This window comes from Scyliorhinus canicula, chromosome 4 (genome assembly GCF_902713615.1).
Source record: "Scyliorhinus canicula chromosome 4, sScyCan1.1, whole genome shotgun sequence".
NCBI lineage: Eukaryota > Metazoa > Chordata > Chondrichthyes > Carcharhiniformes > Scyliorhinidae > Scyliorhinus > Scyliorhinus canicula.
The window spans coordinates 169,629,708-169,645,822 of record NC_052149.1 but is presented as its reverse complement, the minus strand read 5'-3'; the positions used below and the strand labels follow the sequence as shown (position 1 = coordinate 169,645,822).

At 47.4% G+C, this 16,115-nt stretch overlaps 1 protein-coding gene across 16 annotated transcripts in view; it reads left to right on the top strand.

Annotated features, from left to right (window-relative positions):
* Window positions 1–16,115, top strand: part of ablim3 (actin binding LIM protein family, member 3) — a 420,986-nt gene that overhangs the window by 170,829 nt on the left and 234,042 nt on the right. For all 16 annotated transcript variants that reach the window (XM_038795510.1, XM_038795522.1, XM_038795521.1 and 13 more), the window contains exon 3: window positions 12,661–12,844. In XM_038795510.1, the coding sequence (XP_038651438.1) occupies window positions 12,661–12,844 (184 nt within the window). The remainder of the gene's footprint in view (window positions 1–12,660; window positions 12,845–16,115) is intronic.

Sequence of the window (16,115 nt, the reverse complement as noted above, 5' to 3'; positions counted from 1 at the left end):
GAAGAGATAACTAATGCCTGTGAAAAGGGTACAGCAGTTATCATGGGAGATTTTAATCTGCATATAGATTGGTCAAATCAGCTCGGTCAGGGTAGCCTTGAAGAGGAGTTTGTTGAATGTATCCGGGATTGTTTTCTGGAACAATATGTAATGGAACCGACAAGAGAGCAAGCTATCCTAGATCTGGTCCTGGGTAATGAAGCAGGAATAATTAATGACCTCATCGTTAGGGATCCTCTTGGGAGGAGTGATCACAGCATGGTTGAATTTAGTATACAGATGGAGAGTGTGATGATATAATCCAATACCAGGGTCCTATGCTTGAACAAAGGGGACTACGATAGAATGAGGAAGGACCTCGCTAAAGTAGACTGGAAACAAATATTTTATGGTAGGACAGTTGAGGAGCAGTGGAGTACTTTCAAAGAAATCTTTCATAGTGCTCAACAAAAGTATATTCCAGTGAGAAGGAAGAATTGTAAGAAAAGAGGTAATCTACCATGGGTGTCTAAGGAGATACATGAGGCTGTCAAATTGAAAGAGAAGGCTTACAAAGTGGCCAAGATCAGCTGGAAACTAGAAGATTGGGAAAACTTTAAAGGTCAGCAGAAATCCACAAAAAAAAAACCATAAAGAAAAGTAAGATAGAACACGAAAAAAAACTGGCACAGAATATAAGGACATATAGCAAAAGTTTTTATAATTATATAAAACTAAAAAGAGTGGCTAAAGTAAACATTGGTCGGTTAGAGGATGAGTGTGGTCATTTAGTTATGGGATATGATGAAATGGCGGAGGCATTAAACAAATATTTTGTATCGGTCTTCACAGTGGAGGACACTAATAACATGCCAGCAATTGCCCGAGAGAAGAAGGTAGGTGTTGACCTGGAAACCATTACTATCACGAAAGAGCAAGTGTTGGGCAAGCTAAAGGAGCTCAGGATAGAAAAGTCTCCTGGCCCTGATGGAATGCATCCCAGGGTACTGAAAGAGATGGCTGGAGTAATAGCAGATGCACTGGCGGTAATTTTCCAAAATTCACTGAACACTGGGGCAGTCCCAGAGGATTGGAAAAGAGCAAATGTGACGCCACTGTTTAAAAAGGGAAGTAGACAAAAGATGGGGAATTATTGACCGGTTAGCTTAACCTCTATCGTGGGGAAGATGCTTGAGTCTATTATCAAGAAAGAGATAGGAGGGCACCTCGATAGAAATTGTCCCATTGAACGGACGCAGCATGGATTCATGAAGGGCAGGTCATGCTTGACGAACCTCTTGGAATTATATGAAGACATTTTGAGCAAGGTAGACAAAGGGGACCCAGTGGATGTGGTGTACCTAGATCTCCAAAAGGCCTTTGACAAGGTACCGCACAAGAGGCTGCTGCATAAGATAAGGATGCATGGTGTTAAGGGTAGAGTACGAGCATGGCTAGAGGATTGGTTGTCTAACAGGAAACAAAGAGTGGGAATAAATGAGTGCTATTCTGGCTGGCAATCAGTGACGAGTGGTGTGCCTCAGGGATCGGTGTTGGGACCACAATTATTTACAATTTATATAGACGATTTGGAGTTGGGAACTACGTGTAAGGTATCCAAGTTTGCAGATGACACGAAGGTGTGTGGCAGAGCAAAGTGTACTGAGGACTGTAAAACCTTACAGAGGAACATTGACACATTGAGTGAGTGGGCAAAGGTCTGGCAGATGGAGTATAATGTCAATAAGTGTGAAGTCGTGCATTTTGGTAGAAGTAACAATAGAACGGATTATTACTTAAATGGTAAAAAGCTACAGCATGCTGCTATGCAGAGGGACCTGGGTGTACTTGTGCATGAGTCACAGAAGGTTGGTCTGCAGGTGCAACAAGTAATTAGGAAGGTTAATGGAATTTTGTTCTTCATTGCAAAGGGGATTGAGTTTAAAAGCAGAGAGGTAATGTTGCAGTTGTGCAAGGTGCTGGTGAGGCCACACCTGGAGTACTGTGTGCAGTTTTGGTCTCCACACTTGAGAAAGGATGTGCTGGCACTAGAGGGGATGCAGAGGAGGTTCACTAGGCTGATTCCGGAGTTGAGGGGGTTATCGTATGAGGAGAGGCTGAGTAGATTGGAATTATATTCACTGGAATTCAGAAGGTTGAGGGGGGATCTAATAGAAACATATAAAATTTTGAAGGGAATGGATAAGATAGAAGTAGAAAGGATGTTTCCACTGGTAGGTGAAAGTAGGACAAGAGGGCATAGCCTCAAGATTAGGGGGAGCAGATTTAGGACTGAATCAAGGAGGAACTTCTTCACTCAGAGGGTGGTTAAAGTATGGAATTCCCTACCGAAAGGAGTAGTAGACACTACTTCATTGAATATATTTAAAGATCGGCTAGATGTTTTTTTGAAAAATAAAGGAATTACGGGATATGGCGAGAATGCGGGTAAGTGGTTCTGAGACCACGAATAGATCAGCCATGATCTAAGAGAATGGCGGAGCAGGCTTGAAGGGCCGGACGGTCTACTTGTGCTCCTAGTTCTTATGTTCTTGCCTACGCCAACAGGAATTCAGCCAACTGCTGGCGGAGAATCGACACGGGGACCTCTTTCAATGGCCCCTGACCCGCTCGCATGACTGGCGGCGATTCTCCGGTATGCGGATAATCGCGGGAAGGCGTCGGACCCGAACACGGGTCTGACGCCCCATTCTCCGCCCCCGTGCCAAACGCGATTCCGGCTCGGAGGCTCGGAGAATCCCGGCCAAGGACTGTGAAGTGGCACCAAGCGGACAGCTGGTTAACCCACATCCTCGTCTTCAAGGTAATATCAAAGGAGATAAAATAATCAATAATCAATTCCTTTTAGACTAATGGGGCTCGTTTTAAAAATACCAGTGAGGGCAAAAGAGAGAAGATGAGGAATAAGGAAAAGGAAATAGGGGAAGGCTTGAGTGTTCGCAGTGAACAAAGAAATGGTTGCCTTTATTTTTTTATTTGTTCATGGGACGCGGGCATAGCTGGCTGTGACAGCATTTATTGCCCATCCCTAATTGCCCTTGAGGGGGTAGTTAAGAGTTAACCACATTGCTGTGGGTCTGGAATCACATGTAGGCTAGACCAGGTAAGGATGGCAGATTTCCTTCCCTAAAGGACATTAGTGTACCAGATGAGTTTTTACGACAATCGACAATGGTTTCATGGTCATTGGTAGACTTTTAATTCCAGATTTTTATTGAATTCAAATTTCACCATCTGCAGTGGTGGGATTTGAGCCTGGGCTCCCACAGCATTGCTCTGGGTCTCTGGTTTACTGGTCCAGTGACATTACAATTACGCCACCTTTCCAAAGGGCAAGAAAGAGATAAAGGCAGGTTTAAATTATATCCATGTAAATGCATGGAGTATGGTGAACAAAATGGGGAACTGGAAACAGAAATTGCTCTAGCGGGGATATGACATAGTTGCATTGAAAGAAACATGGCTCAAGCCAGAACAGAACGGGACTCTTAACATCCTGGGTTATCAGGTTTTTAGTAGAAAAAGGGTGGATAAAAAGGGTGGAGGTGTAGCAGTCTTGATCAAAGAGAGTATCATAGCCCTTGGGATGCAGTTCCTGAATTAGAATCTACCTGGTTAAAGGTGAGAAACATGAAGGGAACAGTTACCTTGTTGGGTATTTATTATGGACCTCCAAGTAGTGGGGAAGAAATAGAATAATGCATTTGTAGGCAGATTATGGAAATCTGCAGGACAAGTAGGGTTGTGATAGTTGGGGAATTCTATCTTCCCGTTGCTTGTCAATGGGATTTCACGTTGAAACCACCTCATGCCGCCGCCATGGATGGGGATGCGCTGCCGGCAGGAAAAGTAAATCGCAGCAACAGGTGAATTCCGGTCAGGATTAGGCAGTAGGTGAAGGTAGTGGTGTGGATGTTTTATATTTGGACTTGGCATTTGATATGGTGCCACATGGCGGGTTGGTTAGCAAATTAGAAATGATTGGGATTGATGGGTCCTTGACAGCATGGATTAGAAGTTGGCTAAGAGATAGGAAACAGAGGGAGGTATAGATGGGCATTTCTCAGACTGGAGACAAGTTGAAAGTGGTATTCCCCATGGCTCAGTGTTGGGACCCTTGGTTTTTCTGATTCATATAAATGATTTAGAGGTGGGTGTTGAGGGTAAAATCTCTAAATTTGCAGTTGATACTAAGCTAGAGAGAATTGTGAATTGTTAGGATGATACTGAGCGACTTCAGAGGAACATTGACAAGTTGGCCAAATGGGTAGACACCCGCAGATGAACTTCAATGCAGAGAAATGTGAGGTAATGCATTTTGGGACAAGAAACATTGGGAGACTATACAGGCTCGATGAGGGGAGTACAGGAGCAGAGAGACCTTGGAATTCAAGCGCTTAATTCTCTGAAGGTGGCCAGGCAAGTTAAAACTATTGTTAAGAAGGCTTATAGGATCCTTGGGTTTATAAATAGAAGCATTGAGTATAAAAGCAAGCAAGTGTTGTCACACCTCAACAAATCATTGGTCAGACCACATTTGGAATATTTTGTTCAGTTCTGGGCACATTATTTAAGGAAGGATGTTAAAACCCGAGAGAGAGAGCAGACGAGATTTACTAGAATTATACCAGTTATGAGGAAGTTAAGATAAAAGGAAAGATTAGAGAAATTGGTCTTGATCTCCTTAGAGCAGAAATGATTAAGAGGTGACCTTATTGATGTGTTCAAAATTATGAATAATTTTGACAAGGTAAATAAAGATATTCTGTTTCTACTAGTTGGTAAGTCAGTGAACAGAATCATAGAATTCCTACAGTGCAGAAGGAGACCATTCGGCCCATCGAGTTTGCACTGAACTTCTGAAAGAGCACCCTACCTATGCCCCATCCTCCCGTTCTATCCCTGTAAACCCACCCAACATTTGGACACTAAGGGGCAATTTAGCATGCCAGTCCACCTAACCTGCATGTCTTTGGACTGTGAAAGGAAACCAGAGCACCCAGAGGAAACTCACGCAGACACAGGGGGAATGCAAACTCTAATGAGTCGTCCAAGGCTAGAGTTTTAGGCCCAATTGTGACTAAGGGGGTCAAGATTTCAAGATTGTCCGCAAAAGAGCTAGGTGTGAGATGAGGAGAATCATGTTTACTCAGGGATTTGGAATACACTGCCTGGGAGAGTCGTGGAGGCAGATTCCATAGGAGGTTTCAAAGGAGAACTGGATATATTTCAAAACGATCAATTTAGAGGGAAATGGAGATAGGGCTAGGGAATGTGACTAGCTAGGTAGCTCTTTTGAAAGTTGGGGCAGATGTGATGGGCCGAATGGTTGACTTCTGTGCTGTAAAATTCTATGATTCTATGTTGCGAGGGGAGCATGCAGTGAGAAATAAGAAGGGTCCAGGGATATTTCCTTGGCAGACACCAGAGTTAATAATGTGGGAGTGGGAACAGGACCATTACAGGGGATTTGCCGGCTACTCCTTCATAGATCAGAGTGGAACCAAGTGAATACAGTCCCACTAGGTGGACAATGGAGGAAGGGCATTAGAGGAGGATGGTGTGGTCAATTGTGTCAAAGCTTGCATGCACATTGATAACAATGAGGAGTGATGGTTTACCTTTGTCAAAGTCACATTGATGTAATTTCTGACTTTGATAAGAGCCATTTCAGTACTGTGGTGAAGTGGAAACCTGTTTGGAAACCTGATTGAAACCCGGGTGAAAGGAGAAAAGATCTGTAAAGATCTTTAATTTTCATGATATATTTATCTGTATATAAAAATAAAAGAACTGACAGTGGGCACAGTGTTGGACCTTAGATTCTTTCAACATGAAAGGATTCTGTGCTAAGAGAGTTAGTCACTGGCCACTGATGCATGTTAGAGGGTAGCACTACTGCATTTGAGGACTATGGCACCTTTGCTGTTCCCAAAGCATTAAAATTTATTTATTACTTCAGGAAATTCACTTTAACCAAGCAATCTTTGAAAGAGAAAGACCATAATCATCAGTTTTTAATATCCAGTGACAACACTGACCTCTCTCTGAACTGACACTTTAAACTAGAGGACTGAATCTCGGCCCACTGAAATGTGGATCCAACTGTGACTGAATCTTTTCCTCCCTGCCTCCTGGTATGTATAAATATTTAGGTTTGGTATGATTTTTTATAGATATTTCCAAGGTGATGATATGACGTTACAGAATTGTCAGCATATTACAGCACAAGTGTTTTTAATTAATAATCAAGTTGGACTAAACCTATTTCAGAGACTTTGTCTTGAATTCTTACGAAAACAATCTTAGACAACCGAGGAGAAATAATCTTTTTTGGCCTCTGGTTGATGATTTTGGGCACTTTAATTCTCTCCATAAGAGATCTAACAGGGCACAGCTTATTAACTGCATTATGGGTGCAATAGTGTGATCAGTACAAGTTCTTTCCAGGTTGAGAAGCAATATTAGAGGGCTGGTGATGAGCATGGTAGCCTTTTGCAAGTGGTTATTATTTTTATTGTGCCTTATGAAATAGATCTCTGAGATTGTGCCTTGATAACACCCCATCTGTTATATTCAGAGTTTTCAGTGATACTATAAGGAATGCAAATTATGAAAAGTTGGTCCAGATTGTGAGTTTTAATGCCAGAAATGCACTTTCCTGTGTCCTACCTTGAATATCTTGCTGTTTTTAAACTTACTCGCAATGTATGGGGCATCACTATCGCCATCACTAAAAACACCTTTTTTCACCTCTGTATTGTCATCTGAATTTGCACTTGGTTCAGCTCATTTCCTTCTGATACCCTCATTTATAACTTCTTTATCTCTCGACTCAACTATTACAATTCATCCCATGTAATTCTCAAACATTCTACCCCCTGCAAACGTAAAAAGAAATATTCAAACATTTTCCATTTTATACATAGCACCAAAACAAAAGAATACCCCCTACCCCTTGCCCCCCACACAACCCCCACCCTCCCGAGCAATTAACGGTGACCAACTCTTTGAAATACAGAATAAACGACTGCCATTTGCGGTAAAACCCTTCAATTGCTCCCCTCATGGTGTACTGGACTTTCTCAAGGTACAGGAACGCTATCAATCTCCCAGCCACACTGAGGCACTGTGTGGAGAAGCAGACCCCCAGCAGCACTAGCCTCCGAGCAATCAGCGAGGCGACGGCCAGGACATCGGCTCCCGCACCCTTCTGCATCTTCAGCAAGTCTGACACCCCGAATATGGCCACTAAGGGACAAGGCTCCAGTTAAATGTTCAGAATCACCAGCATGGTGCTAAAGAAGGAAACCCAGAACCCCATGAGTTCAGAACACGACCAGACCATGTGCACATGGTTGGCCAGACCTCTCCCACAACGCTCGTAAAAAATCTACTCGTCTTGGCCTGAGTCAAATGAGCCCTATGCACTACCTTAAGCTGTATAAAGCCAAACCTCATAGGGCATTATTCCACACTCATCCTCCAGCACCAACTCCAGCTCCTCCTCCCACTTGGCCTTAACACCCTCCACTGATACTGCATCCTCGGCCATAATTCAACCATAGATACCCATGATACTCTCTGAAAATATACTGCTGCCTATGCCTTAACACAGCAAGTCCTTGTTCCCCAACACATCTGTGTTTGTTGACATACATTGGCTCCCATTAAAGCAACGTCTTCATTTTAATATCCACTTTCTTATTTTCAAATCCTTCTTTGGCTTTGCCCCTTCCCATCTCTATAATTGCCCCCATCCTCTGCCCCAGCCAGCCTTCTATGATATCTGTGCTTGTTTAATTCTCTTGTGCATTACCGGGTATAATTGCTCCACCATTGAATACTGTGCCTACAGTTGCCTTGGCTCTAAGCTCTTGCCTACACCTCACTTTCCTCTTTAAGACACTCCTTAAAACTTACCTTTTTGGCTAGATTTTTCTCAATCTGACCTAATGGCCGTGATTTAATGGTCGCATTGCACCCGGCGCGGATACGGGAATGCAGGTTAAATCGCGGAAGAGCCAGAATTGGGATCCGTGCCGGGCGCAAATTGGTTTGCATTCTAACCACCCCTCCCCCATTGGCGGGTTCCAAAACCCACTCAGACATGATGAGACACCAACTGAGACCACTTAAAAGCAATCTCCATTTCAGTAATGCGATGGAAGCACAATCTTACGGCCTCCTGGGAATTAACCACTTCCCCAGTGAGAGGCCGCAAGGGCGCCGTTCAGCACTCCTATTTAAAAACAGGAAGCTAGCGCAATGGCTGCTGAGGGGAGCTGATGAGGTGAGTAGCTATTTCCAATCCCTGGCATGCGCCCCAGGGCGCTGGAGCTGTTGCCCCAGTGCTTGGGGTGGAGTGAGCGATCCCTCAGGGGAAGATGGACCTGGGCATGGGGTTTGATGCCGTAGATCAAGGTTTGCCCCTGGGCTGGGTGGTGGGGGGAGGGGAGTGGCTTGGCGTCCGGGGGACCATCCTCTAATATTATGCATACCCATAACTAGGGCAACTACAGTTGCTGCCTATCTGTCTTACCAAACACTTCCAGGACAGAGCCCTGTTCATAGTTATATGCTGATGGTCACTTTAACTCCCTTTGGCTGTGAGCAGCCTCTGACTACACAACTGAAGAATATTGCTAATAAAGAATTAGAATTGTTAGTTGTGAGTGCACTTCACAGCTGCAGCCTGTGTTTGCTGCTTGCCTCTGCTGGTCACTGTGGTTGCCTGGAGGCTGCTGTTGCTGTTTCCTTCCTTTGCTGTAGTTGGAAAGAAGGACAATTTTTTCGAAGATATCTGGGGCCTGAAACATTGGGCTCCTGGGATGTATGAGTCCAGAAGGCAATCCGGTTTGAAGTAAGAAGATGCTGTGGGACCTGGTCACGTGATGTTGTTCCAAACAGATTGCTGATGCTTTTGGTTGCTGGTGTGGTGAGTGCTGCATGTAACTGGCACATCACCCCGGATTAAACATGCTGGAAGTCAAGGATGTTCAACTGCACCTTAAGCGCCAGGCAAATATGTGGATGGCAGGATTTGGCTCCATGAGATTAGGCCATGTAGAAGGGCCTGTGCAGCTGTAGCTCCTGGATGCAGAATGATGTGGAACAAGTAACACATTGATGGACAGATCATTTCTGCAACAAAGTTCTGGACATGATAACACATTCTCAAGCTTATCCTCCTTTCTGTTGAGGAACCTGTGAAATGTGAAAGCGCGTGTTTTTCTTTTTTTGTGAAAATGAGCTGATATATCTTTGTATTGGTACCAATATGGAACGGTAACATTTCTGTGTTGTTTAGTGTGATGTGTGCAATGTTACTGTTGACCGCTTAATAAATAAAATATTCTCAAGTGCATTCTTATGGGACACGTGCCATGTCTCAGATGAGTGTTATTGCCGAACACTCCAGCCAGACTGTGAGGCCCGGACACGTCACCTGATCACTGGAGGCGTTGGCAGTGGCCAACAATCAAACACTCCGGAGCTGGGATTCAGCACTGGAGATACCCTCGCAACCAGAGGGTGAATGTGTGGATCATGGGAGGGCACCTGAGCACGGTCTCCCTAATGTTCCTAGCAGAGGTCTTGGGTTTAGTAGCCCCTGCAGTGGCCGGGGGTGAGTGTGCAGAGAGCGGGGTCCTCCAGTACAACTGGCTCAGAGGATGGCGCTCAGGGAAGGCAGGACACGTAAGGGTGGTGGGAGATCCGGGGATTAGGAGGGTCCTGGGTCGGAAGCCCTAACTAATTATCAGTCTCTCTCCGTCTCCAATTCAATACAGCAACCAAGATGGATGGTGCTGTTGATCCCACAGTGGCACCCCTCACAGTGTTGGTTGCACCCCAAATGGCCAGTTGCCAGAGAAGGCAGCAGCATTGATGCAGGCTGGAGGCGGCAGCCCATGTGCAGGGCATCTGAAGACATGATTGTCCAAGGAGGAACCCAGAGGAGATGCCAGCAATGGCCCAAGGTGCATAGGCGTTGTTTGGCATTTGAGGAGATGACGGAGAGTGTGTGCCACAGAAGGCTCCATCTCAACAAGGAGATCTCTGCCATGTCCTTGGGAACGTGGCATCTGGTGGAGGAGGACACACAATGGCTGTGAAGGACACCGCAGCCCTGACCTTTTATGCAATGGGTTCATTCCAGGGTTCGAGTGGGGACTAGTGTGTTATTTTCCAAGCCAAAGCCCCTTATATACCCAGGTAGCCGACTATATTAACTTTGAGCTGGACCAAGCCCATCAAGATGCCCAGGCAGCAAGATTCTCCGCCATTGTCGGGATGCCATAGGTCCAGGGGTAATAGGTGGTGCACATGTTGCCTTGTGCATACCAGGACATCAAGGAGTGCCTTTCATTAACAGGAAGGGATTTCACTCCCTGAATGTTCAATTAGTGTGCAACCAAAACCTCTGGATCATGCTTATGTGTGCACACTTCCCAGGGGCCATGACAGCTATATCCTGGACACTCAGAGATCTCTGGTGTCTTTGAGAACCACCCCAGGATGACAGGTTGGCTCTTAGCGGGATAAGGGGTACCAGCTGAGGCTGAGGTACTGGCTGATGACACCCATGCGGAGGCCAGAGACCGAAACGGAGACCTGATATAACAAGGCCCATGTTGCCACCCGTGCTGTCATTGAGAAGTGCATCAGACTGCTCAAGATGTGGTTCCATTGCCTGGACATGCAACCTTCTGTCTGACATGAACAACTCACTTGAGACAGGTTATCTGGGTGAAGGGGCAGTGGATCCTCACTTCTGCGGTGCAGGCCAATCTTGTTGTTGGTGACCGTTCTCTCCTTAGCTAACCCCATGATCCCAAGGGTCCATTCCTCATAGGGGGTGAGAACTCTGATGTCCAGAACCCCACATCCCGTCTGGGCCCTTTCCCCGTGTTATGGACCAACTTCTCCTGCGGTGACCGAGAGGTACGCTTGATTCTTCAGGGGGGGGGTCTATGGCAGGTGGCATGTATGGGCACTGCTCCTTGGCATGGAGGGATTACGCTGGTGGGTGCCAGGGTGTTCTTGGGCACAGGCGTGGTGGGGAGGGTGAGTGATGCCAGCCCCCGACCTTTTGGGGGTGGGGTGCCAGAGGTCAGGGCGTGGCATGTGGGACTAATGTCGGGGGGGGGGGCGTTGTTAACCTACCCTTGTGGCCCGGTGGACGTTGCTAGTCATCTTCCAACCTTGGACAGTGGTCTTCCTGGTCACGCTGCCTGAACTGACGGTTGCTTCCGCTGTCGCTGCCTCCCAGGCAGCATTGGCAGTCCTGTTGCTTGTCCTCCGACTCCCTTTGGGGAATAGGGTGTCCCATCTCACATCCACAGCATCCAGCAACCTGGCCAGATCAGCATCCCCGAAGCGTGGAGCAGGTCTACGTTGTGCCATGGTCGTGTGCTGCCTGGAAATGAGTACGGAGGGATGGCTTATGAGCAGCTCGCCCTTATTAGCGGGGAACTGCCAGGCGCAATTTCAGCAAATTAGCTGGTGGGACAACCAGTTCCACCATGAAGCTCGTGGGGGATCATTTCCGGCACAAAGCGCTGTTAAATAGGGATTGAGGTCTTGTTGGGTCGGCCGCTGAGAAGCACCCGGAAAGTCGTGCCTGATATGACACCTCGAGTTATTCCCATTAAATCGCACCAGTGTCTCCTTACATGGTGTGGTATCGTATTTTGGTTTATAATGCTCCTGTGAAATGCCTTGGGACATTTCATAAAGTTAAAGGCATTTTACAAGAATAAGTTGTTGATGATTTGTGAGTATAAAGCATCTTTGAGTGTTAGCATCATAGAATCTCGACAGTGCAGAAGGAGGCCATTCAGCCCATCGAGTCTGCAAAGAACCTCTGAATGAGCACCCTACCTAGGCCCAATCCCCCACCCTACCCCTGTAACCATGGACACTAAGAGGCAATTTTAGCAAGGCCAACCGATTTAGCCTGCACCTCTTTGGACTGTGGGAGAAAATCAGAGCACTCGGAGGAAATGCACAGACACACGGAGAACGTGCAAACTGCACATAGACGGTCATCCTTCTACAATATTAAGTTGTTTATTTTGCATTTTACTGATATTGAAACTTGTCCATTCAAAGGGAAATTTAGGGACAACAGGTTGGTGAGTGGTTCAACAGCTGCGTGTGTTTGTGATCTGGATAGGCTGTGCCCGGACATGTAGTCAAACCAATCGCGCAGGGGTTGGGAGGGAAGAGAGGGTGGTATTCAGTGATTGCAAGGTCTGGGGTTGTTCAATTATAGTTGTGTCTGACCATGCTCCAATATCTTTTTAGTGGTGTAGCATCATTATTTTAATTGTTCACACTCACAGACGTTTTCACTCATTAATGTAAAGGATTAATTTTTTGTATTTCTTTGAATTATTCTTATTGAAGAGACAAATGTAGATCAGTCATTAACTTTCTAACATCTAAAATTTAAACCTCATCATGTACTCAGATATAATTTTAGGTTGAATTCGATCAGATAGTATGTAAAATAGGATAACGTCAACTTCTGACTGATAGTACGATTGGATCAAGATCACATTTTAAATGTTCAAATAACAGCAATGCTGAGATTTAGGGTACAGCCAGGTGGTGGGCTGAAGCATATCAGGTCTCATAATTATTGTTGTTTTACAGTTTGTGGCTCCGACTTGGCACAAGCAAACTTCTTCTACAAAAATGGAGAATACATCTGCACATTGGATTATCAACGAATGTATGGGACTCGTTGTGACAGTTGTGGAGACTTCATTGGTGGAGAGGTGATCTCAGCTCTTGGACGGACATTCCATCCAAAGTGCTTTGTTTGCACAGTCTGCAGGTAACCAGAAGAAAAAAAAAGTACTGAGCATGAATATAATTTCTTCAATATGATTAGTAAATGGTGTGTTTATAGGATGAGAGTCCAAATGAAAAAGTGAAGGCTGTATATTAGCTGATAAGAACCAATACCAAACATTTAGGTAGCATATTTCGATCTTCTCATTCCCTTCTCTCCCTTTATATCCCCTGTCTCTGCACTGCCTTCTAAATTGTTACATCTTAACTTCTTCCTGTTCTGGTGAAAGGACTTCAAGCTGAAATGTTTGCGTCCGTTTCACCTCTCTGCAATTGCTGCCAGCTGGCAAGCAGTGTTTCTAGCATTTTCTCTTTTGTTAGTTTCAGATTTCCAGCGTCTGCAATATCCTGCTTTAGTCTTAGCTCGAATGGACGTCGGATGTAGTGCAGCGTCCACTTTGAGAATATTTCATATCATCACTACACTCCCTCCTCCCTCACACTGTTGTCACACGGGGCAATGGGGGTGTTGAAATGCAGCCGAATGACAACGACATTGGCTCCGTGGGAGAGGCCGATATCTCTGCGGGAAAGGTGATGTACGTCTGTCTCCTTACAGAGGGCATCTGCCACCTGATTAATGGCCATATGGACAGCAAACTGCCTGATGTTACTTAAGTAACCTGTTGTAGCCTGAAATGAGGCTTTGACTTTGAACTTGAGGAGTCAGTGGTGGTGCTGTATGCACCTCAGTGTTTTCCTCCAATTTGTGCTGCAGCAGACCATACAAGTCAGGAGCCGCCAATCAGCTGAAGTGTCGTCTCTCCGCACACCGCTTCCCTGTGATGTTGAGGTACTTTGGGCTGGATTCTCCGTTACAGAGACTTAAGAGCTGACACCGGGACTGAATCAGTGGTGTTCTACGACCATGGAAGCGTTGCCGCTCCTGAGCAATTCAGGATCCGTTAATGAGCTAGCACCGGTGCCAGGTAGAACTAGAGCAATTCCAATGAAAAGCAGTGTCCGATTCACCAGGGTCGGGATTGGCACTCGAGAGGATGACAAGATGCAGCCGCATATAAGCACTCCACGTCCCACACACACACTCCAGCCAACAAGATGGCAGCCCGAAGAGCGACACCACGGTTTGTAGATGTGGAGCTCGAGATGCTGATGGACAAGAATTTCATAGAATTTACAGTGCAAGAGGAGGCCATTCAGCCCATCAAGTCTGCACCAGCCCTTGGAAAGAGCACCCTACCCAAGCCCACACCTCCACCCTATCCCCGTAACCCAGTAACCCCACCTAACCTTTTTTGGACACTAAGGGCAATTTATCATGGCCAATCCATCTAACCTGCACATCTTTGGGCTGTGGAAGGAAACCGGAGCACCCGGAGGAAACCCACGCAGGCACAGGGAGAACGTCCAGACTCCGGACATACAGTGACCCAAGCCAGGAATCGAACTTGGGACCCTGGAGCTGTGAAGCATCTGTGCTAACCACTATGCTACCGTGCTGCCCTGTTCTCCAGGCTGGGAAGGAGGCTGCCGCCTCTCGCCGAACACCGGGCCTGGGCACAGGCGGCAGAGGCCGTGGGCCCCAGCACCAGTCCTAGCCGACTGTGTCGCAAGAAGCTGCACTACCTTCTCAGGGCGGCCAGGGTGAGTAAACAAGCATCATGCCCCTGGCACCAACCCCCGTTCTACACACCCATAATCCCCCCCCCCCCCCCCCAGCGCAGAGGCATCTGAACCGCACCCACTGGTAATGTGCGTGCTCCCCACCCTGCATTAAATGTCAACAATCATACCATGACCGTCTGCCCTGTTCGCAAAGGCCACCAGCTGCCCACGCCCTGTGCTGTCCTGTCCGACTGCCAAACACTGTGCATTCTTTATCCTCCCCCCCACCCCAGGAGAAGTTGGTGCATAACTACAGGGAGAGAAATAAGACTGGAGGGGGCCCGGTGAACCTGGAGTCCCTCATTGCTGTGGAGCGGCTGGCACTGGACCTCATCCATGGGCACAGGGAGAGGGCAGTCGCCAAGGTTAGGTCGACATCGTGAGTACCCACTGAGTTACAGTTTCCCTGTGACATGTCTGGCGCAACCCTCATATCACCCCTGCACCACCACCACCCCACCTAACCTACACCACCCCAGAACTGCACCACCTCCAAACCACCCCCACATCACAACCCCACATCACCACCACAACCCAAGATCCAACCATGTGTCATGTCTTTCTTGCAGGCTCATCTGGTGACAATGTGGGCAATTTTGATATCCCCCACCCCTGGCCATTAACCCCCAGGACATGTCCAGTGAGGAGGCAGCAAGCGATAGTGACGCGAACCTCCTAATGCCAACCCACAACACCCCGAAGCACCAGTCCAGGGACAATACCAACCTCCCATCACAACTGTCTCTTACACCCTCCGCCATCCCAAAGACACTTGGCGCAGTTGAGCATGTTAGTGAAGAGGCTCCTGGGGCACTATCTGGTGCACACCATTCATGTGCAGCTCTGCATCAGGTGGAGGTAGGAACCCTCAAGGGGGCATACGGTTAAAGGATGGCCCGACCCCAAGGACTAGCTGCCGTCCAGACAGGTCTTGAAACGGCGGTCCCATCGATACTGGAGTTGCAGATCCAGAGCTGGAGACTACATGAGGAATTGCCACCAACCATCCAGGGCCTGCAGGTGCAGTTGGAGGAGTCCCGTTGCCTGCAGGGTAATGAGGCGGTCCCGACCATGCGTGCAACCCAGGCTTAACCGGACAGGTTGCATTTGCAGTGGAGGCCTTGGGGTCAAAGGTATCAGCCCTGGGTCAAGATATCCAAGGCCTGGGGCACTCTGTGAGTGGTGTCTGAGATACAGGACAGGACTGCCCTGTCCCAGGCAGCTATGTACCAGGGCCACATGGACATTGCAGCGGCACACCAGAGCTTGGCCCAGTCACAACGGATCATGGCTGTGGGGCATTGGTGACCTGAGCCAGTCACAGAGGAGCGTGGCACAGTCCCAGAGGGAGGTGGTCCCACCCTGTGCTCCATGGCCGCGAGCATTGAGATCCGGGTCGAGATGAGAGCGGGCCTCCAGGACTTGCAGCCCCAGGTGGCGGAGTAACCCCGGAGCTTGTTCCGGCCGCACTCCCATCCCAAGTAGTAGCCCGGGAGCCATTGGGCACCCAGAGGGAGGAGGATGTGTTGGGGCCTGTGCCAGTGACCCCACAAGGGAGGTGGCAGAATACGGCAGCGCAACAGACTCTGCCCCCACCCTCCCCATCCCTGGCGCATCTGATAGGCAGT